Source organism: Haliaeetus leucocephalus, unplaced genomic scaffold (assembly GCF_000737465.1).
Source record: "Haliaeetus leucocephalus isolate CR32 unplaced genomic scaffold, Haliaeetus_leucocephalus-4.0 Scaffold598, whole genome shotgun sequence".
NCBI lineage: Eukaryota > Metazoa > Chordata > Aves > Accipitriformes > Accipitridae > Haliaeetus > Haliaeetus leucocephalus.
The window spans coordinates 544,838-551,843 of record NW_010973034.1 but is presented as its reverse complement, the minus strand read 5'-3'; the positions used below and the strand labels follow the sequence as shown (position 1 = coordinate 551,843).

The 7,006-nt window shown below is 38.7% G+C and overlaps 1 protein-coding gene across 1 annotated transcript in view; it reads left to right on the top strand.

Moving 5' to 3' along the window:
• Positions 1-122: 122 nt before the first annotated feature.
• The window catches only part of ANKRD32 (ankyrin repeat domain 32), a 39,955-nt gene continuing 33,071 nt past the window's right edge, over positions 123-7,006 (top strand). The window contains exons 1-4 of the mRNA XM_010578029.1: positions 123-236; positions 394-469; positions 4,054-4,297; positions 6,447-6,609. Of these exons, the coding sequence (XP_010576331.1) occupies positions 123-236; positions 394-469; positions 4,054-4,297; positions 6,447-6,609 (597 nt within the window). The remainder of the gene's footprint in view (positions 237-393; positions 470-4,053; positions 4,298-6,446; positions 6,610-7,006) is intronic.

Below are 7,006 nucleotides of genomic sequence, written 5' to 3'. Positions count from 1 at the left end.
CCCCCCCCCTTTTTTTTTTCTCGGAAAACAAGTAGGAAGCGCTAGTAAAATCTCAAGCAACGCTTCGCGGTGTGTGTTTTCTGTGTTCATGTCTCCTTCTCCTTTGGTTTTTCTTTCAACAGATGGCAAGCGGCGGCCAGAAACGGGTAATCCAGTTAACTGGATTTAAGAAAGAAGAGAAGAAGGCACTGCTCAAATGGCTGTTCAAACTGGACTGTGTTTTTTTAGATAGTAAGGTATTGTTCACCAAAGCACCCGATGGTTAGGGCAGAAAGAAAAAAACGCGAGCCCTAAAGGAACGGTCTGCGCAGTAGTTTACAGTTGTGTATAAATAGCCAAGAAAGTTAAACCGTTTCCGGTGATAAACTGTGTTGTGTTGTCTTGTTTTATTAGAAATACAGAAACTGTACACATCTTATAGCAAAAAAGCTGTGCAGGAGTGAAAAGTTCTCAGCTGCCTGTGCTGCAGGTGAGTAAAAGATTTGCTGTAAAATGTCATAGGACCATAACATAGGACTGGAAAGGACCCTTAAAAGGCTTCTAGTTAGCTGGTTTTATTTCGTGAATGAACTGTCTTATGAACCTTTGTTCTTCTTGTTTCATTAACCTAGATTTTTAACATAGTATTATGTTGAAGTTCTAATTTACTTCTCTTTGGTTTGGATATTTTCCTAAATTATATTCCTGCCATCTTGCTTTATTTTATCTGCATCTGTTCCCACATAGAAAGCTTTGTTATATATTAGGTCACGAAGTCACACCCAAATGATATGGGTGCTTATGGACCCATAAAAAATGGACCACTTGAAAAGGGGGCAGAGAGAGAGTATGGACACCTGCAGTCAGCATGGATATTTGACACAAAATTCACACACAAAATCCACTGGTAAAGGTCACTGCCTGTAAGTTCCTGTTTATGCTGCAAGAGAAAATTCCAGGCTTTTGCCATTCTGAGACAAGCCTCTAGTCTTTCCTCTTGCTTTTCTTTTACCTAAGTGTCCTGGTTTCAGCTGGGATAGAGTTAATTTTCTTCCTAGTAGCTGGCATAGTGCTATGTTCTGGATTTAGGATGAGAATAAAGTTAGTAACACACTGATGTTTTCAGTTGTTGCTAAGTAGTGTTTAGACTAAGTCAAAGATTTTTCAGCTTCTCATGCCCAGCCAGCAAGAAGGCTGGAGGGGCACAAGAAGTTGGGAGGGGACACAGCCAGGGCAGCTGAGCCAAGCTGGCCAAAGGGGTATTCCATACCATGTGACGTTGTGCCCAGTATATAAACTGGGGGGAGTTGGTCTGGGGGGTGCAGATTGCCACTTGGGAACTGACTGGGCATCGGTTGGCGAGTGCATCCCTTGCTTTGTATATTCCAATCCTTTTATTATTATTATTGTAATTTTATTATTGTTATTATTATCATTATTAATTTCTTCCTTTCTGTTCTATTAAACTGCTCTTATCTCAACCCACGAGTTTTACCTTTTTCCTTCCGATTCTCTCCCTCATCCCACTGGGTGGGGGGGAGTGGGCGAGCGGCTGCGTGGTGCTTAGTTGCTGGCTGGGGTTAAACCACAACAGTAAGGCCCAATGCTGAAATCACATACATAAGCAACTAAAATGCTTTTAGAATGAGAATTCTGTATTTTGAGATTTCTTTATAGCAGATTACCTGGAAGGATTTTATGATGAGCTTAGAAAATCTTGTGGAGTTATAAGATTTCACAATGTTGATTTATTAACTGATTAAACGTGATCTTTATTTTCTCTATACCATATTCTACCAAAGTGTTAAAGCTATTTTTAGGATGGATAATCTTAAATCTAAGACATAACAGACAGAAATAACTAAATGTGGATTTGGGTTTAAAGATATATGTGAATGTCTTGATTTCATAGTTGTACTTACATAACATACTACTAGGCATTTTCAGTCATCTGTTGCTGCTAATAATGTAGGGGGGTATGTGTGAGAGTATGTATATATATATATACACAAACGTGTCTCCTTGTACTAATGTAAAGTTCTGATCACACTCTAATCAAAAAGGACATACACCAAACGCTTCCGTGAGTGAAACAATGTCAAAATGCAGATAGATTTGTGGCATAGCACTTCACTTTAACTATGATAAACCTCTGAGTTAACGTTTTCTTATTTTTCGGTGTTTAAATCATCTGGAGAAGTTTTCTTCAACTGTGTGGAAACGGTATATGTAGTGTCCACATGGCAATGCAAAACTCTGTCATGTTTCTATACTTGCAAATCTTCCCCGATGCTATCTGGTACTTTTTATCATGGAAGAGGTGTGTTGTGGTTTTAAGCCCAGCCAGCAGCTAGGCACCACGCAGCCGCTCACTCACTCCCCCCCCATCCAGTGGGATGGGGGAGAAAATCAGGAAAAGAAGTAAAACTCCTGGGTTGAGATAAGAACGGTTTAATAGAACAGAAAAGAAGAAACTAATAATGATAATGATAACACTAATAAAAATATAATAATTGTAATGAATATAATAAAATAACAAAGGGGAAAAAAAAAAAAAACAACCAAAAAAACCAAGAAAAGACAAGTGATGCACAATGCAATTGCTCACCACCCACTGACCGATGCCTGAGCAGTGATCCGCCCCCACCCCAGCCAACCGCCCACAGTTTATATACTGAGCATGCCATTCTATGGTATGGAATATTCCTTTGGCCACTTCGGGTCAGCTGTCCTGGCCATGCTTCTGCCCAGCTTCTCATTTGTGCACCTGCTTGCTGGCAGAGCATGGGAGACTGAGAAATGCTTAACTTAGAATAAGCGCTACTTAGCAATAACTAAAACATCAGTGTGCTATAAACATTCTCATGCTAAATCCAAAACACACTGTACCGGCTACTAAGAAGAAAACTCTACCCCAGCCAAAAGCAGGACAAGGTGCTATTTTTGCATAATCATTGCTGCTGCCCTTGATGGCAGAGAGAGTGTGTTCATTCCTACTGCAGTTTTTCCCAAGTAAGTGTAAAAGATCATGTTTAAACCCATCTAGAACTCCCTAGAGGTGAACAGAAATACTAACAAGGATGCCAACCTTCATGGACTTCTAGCTTACAGAACTTTTGAGTTGGAAACTTCGTATGTTAAAAACACTTTCATTTCAGGTTGTGCACAACATAGCTTTTCCACTCGTAAGTCTACTGGTACCTATGCTAGGTTATGTAGAAGTACCATCTGTGCTCCTGCACTGAGACATTTTGCCAGTCAACCCTGCTGTTCTGTGAAGCCAATTAGGTTCACACAATTCAAGTCAATCTCTCTTACAGTATCTTCTGTAGGTAGTGTTTCAATACAGGAGCAGGGTACTAACCACGGCTCTTGACCTGAACCTGTAAGAAGAGAGAGACAGAGAAAAAGAGGAAGATCATTACATACAGTATCAAAAGCATACATACAGAAGATGAAAGAGGAAAGGTGGAGGAGGTGGAGCCAAGGGATGAGAGAAAAGGATGTGAAAAGAAGAAAGGGGAAAGACAAAAGTCTAAAACCGTATCCCCCTAATATTGGTATTCACTACAGTTGCAGTGCAAGTAATATTAAGAATATATAAAAGAAACAGCTTACATGCTAAGCCCTTCGTTCCTCTTTTTAATCACTGGTGGTAAAATATTTCTTCATTTCACTATGTTTTAGTACATTTGTAAAAGTGTCAAATTATATTAAAAATAAAGGGTTAAGCATGGTTCTGTGGAAGTCATAAGAACAAAATCTGGGAAGCTGAAAAGTTCCATTTGCAGATTTTGAGGACATAGACAAGTATTTTATCTAGGAAGGGTAAAAACGTACTTCATCGTTAAAAGAAAACAAAATGATAATTTTCAGTGGTATTGTGAGATTTCTGATTCTAAAGTGTGAAGAGGAGAACTCTTGTAGTAGGAAGAAGTTTTTAAAATGGTACTTATAATTCCAGCTTTTATTTGCACAAGAAAGGTTGAAGTTAATTTTATATTAGATCTTCAGTTGATTGCCATTTGTCTGCACAAAAAATCTTTTGTGGTTGACAGTTCATTTGCTTTTTAGGAAAGTGGATACTAACTAAGGAGTACATAATTAATAGTGCCGAAAGTGGCAGATGGCTTGATGAAACAACGTACGAATGGGGATATGAAATTGAAAAAGACACCCATTATTCACCTCAAATGCAATCTGCACCTAAAAGATGGCGTGAAGAGCTGACATGCTCTAGTGCTCCAGGGGCCTTCCACAGATGGAAAGTTGTCCTCCCTGTTAAGGAAGGTGATAAAAGAATGGCGTCTATTAGAAGGTAGGAGGATATGTCTTAAAGCTTAAATAATGAACGGTGGAACACTTAATTGTATGGTTGAACACATCTTTGTTCTTCCATCCCAGTTAATTTGGTCCATAACGACCTCCAGCTCTTCAAATTCTGAATGGTTTTCATTAACATACTTCTATACTTTTTATAATGAAATTACTTTAAATCTTTAACATCACTGCTTTTCTTGCTTTCTTTTAGTATAGTGTCAAAAATAACACGCATCCGCATATGCTTGCATCTTCAGTAAACTGCTTACAGGAGCTTAATTTATGAGGCAAGATACATAGGCTTATGTTTTTTATGACTAATCATTTATTTTGTGTGGATGTTAAATGCAAATAGTAGCTGGAACAAGATACATTATTTCACTTGGGTGGTCGACCACGCTGTGACTGACCTGATCGTTTTTTGTGTTGCATCTATGCAACAGCTTCTTGTAGTTCTGAAGACCTAATTTGTACTGGAAGAGATGTTTCTGATATGATGTAAATACAGATAGTTCAGAAGGGAAAGGGCAAAAGTATAAAGGAAAAGCAGAGAAAAGGAAAGCAACTGAAGTGCAAGAATTCTGGGACTACTTTTTTTTTGCCCTCTGTATTCTTCCTACATATTTTGATTCCGTGGTTTAAATACTACAGTGAATCACAAACAGAGCGTGGTAAGTAATTTTTGCTTCTGGTGCAGGAAAAGCGAGCATCCCCTGACACTGTTTTAGAGCTTTACATTCATTGCAGGAGCAGATACTGTCCTACTCTCGTCCTCTGTTGAAATACCAGTTAGTTAAGAGTACTCAGGTCTGGGCATGCCACAGATGCCGGGGCAAGAAGGGAAGTGCGGTTTGTCTGGTTGATGATGGTACAGGGTTGCATGCTGCATTGCAGAATGCCTGTCTGCAGTTCATGAAGTGAGGTGTAGCTGAAGTTACTACCTTCTGATTTTGCCAGCTGAAGGTATTCTAAATATGCTATTTTCTTGGCTGAGTGGAAGAGGTTACTATGTGCTGTCTTGTAGAAAGATGCACTTATCCTGCTATGCTTGTGAAAAATGCTGTTTCTTTTTCTGTAAAAACTGCTTATGCAGATCTTCTTGATAACACTATTGAAATGCTGTCTTGCACAGCTCTCTGTTTGCAATGGAAATAACCTTTAACAGGAGCTACATCAGCAAGACAGGTGAACAGGCAGTTTTGTGGAAGGAATCTCTTTTTCCTGACTGTTTCCCTTACACCAGTATGGGTATCCTTTTACTCAGTCAGAAAACACTGTGAAAGGTAGATATTTTTTTGTCTCCAGCAAGTACTTTTTTCAGTCATCAAGGCCACTATTGCTTTGGGGGAAGATTGATTTTTCTCTAATATTTAAAATGCTGTGCCTTTTTTCCCCCTTCTGTGCTTTTCCTGCCTTTAGTTGGATGGGTAAGTGTATGAGACCAGCACCATTTTCTTTTTACGTAACTGGATTATGAAAAGTAAAACATATATCCAGCATGTCAGGAGACATTATTTCTTCCACCATCTTTTTGTCTGGCATCTTTTCTAAAAGATAAGAATAGTTGCAGCAGTACAATTCTGGAAGTTGCTCCTGGGGAAATTCTTAGTTGTAATGGTGTCCCAAAGAGAAATCTGTTTTCTGTGTATGACATTGGACAGCACCAAATGCTGTAACTAACTCCAAAATGAAGTAAAAAAAGTGTATTTGCATTATGAAAATACCATGTTATAGTTCAGAAAAGCAGTGTTCCATTTTTGGTAAACCACTTAATTTACTGCAAAACTTAATTGAAAGACCATCATCATTGGGGGGGGTATAATGCGATAAATTACAGCTGCTGTCACCAAATTTGATCTTTGAAAAAATGCATGGGTAAAGCTTTCTATCAGATATGTAGGAGGTGTACATTGATTTTAATTAATAGTGTTAAATTGTGAAGAGAAGCATGTTGTGTTAAGTGCGTTCTTTGCTTTTCTGAAGGCTATTAAGAGCCCTTTTATCCTCCTAATGAGGTTCGGCAGTGCCATACATCTAGAACCCTTATTCTCTTGCACTTGCATGCTTGTAGTTTGTGAATTATAATTTAGCTTTAGGCAGTATTAACGTAATGCAGTAAATACATCTTTCCAAATATGTTTATTTAGAGTTCTTCAAGCTGGAAGGGCAACCATATGTTCATCTCAAAACGAAGAGTGCACTATAACTCACATATTCATCAATAATAAAATTTTTCCTATGCAAAACAAAAAATGTCTCTCTGAAGCTCCGTACTACCCTTTGCAATATATAGGAGATTACCTTTTTGAGGTAAGTAAATTAAAAAACATATCTAAAATTAGTTTTTCATTGTCATTGTTAGCTATTTATATCAGGTTTACTTATTACTGTGAATAATGTGACATTAATAATAGAGGGGAATATGATCGGCCTGAATGTTTTGTAATTTGATTAAAGGTAACACAACTTTCTCATTCTAGGACTGTTTATCCAAGAGAAGAGAAGGCTCATGAATGTATATAAATACCTGAAGGGAGGGTGCAAAGAAGACAGAGAGAGGCTTTTGTTAGTGGTGCCCTGTGACAGGACAAGAGGCAGTGGGCACAAACTGAAGCACGGGAGGTTCTGTCTGAAAGTCAGGAAACAGTTGTTTTGGGGGGGGGGGGGGGGGGGGTTTTTTTTTTTTGGGTGGGGGGGGGGGGGGGGG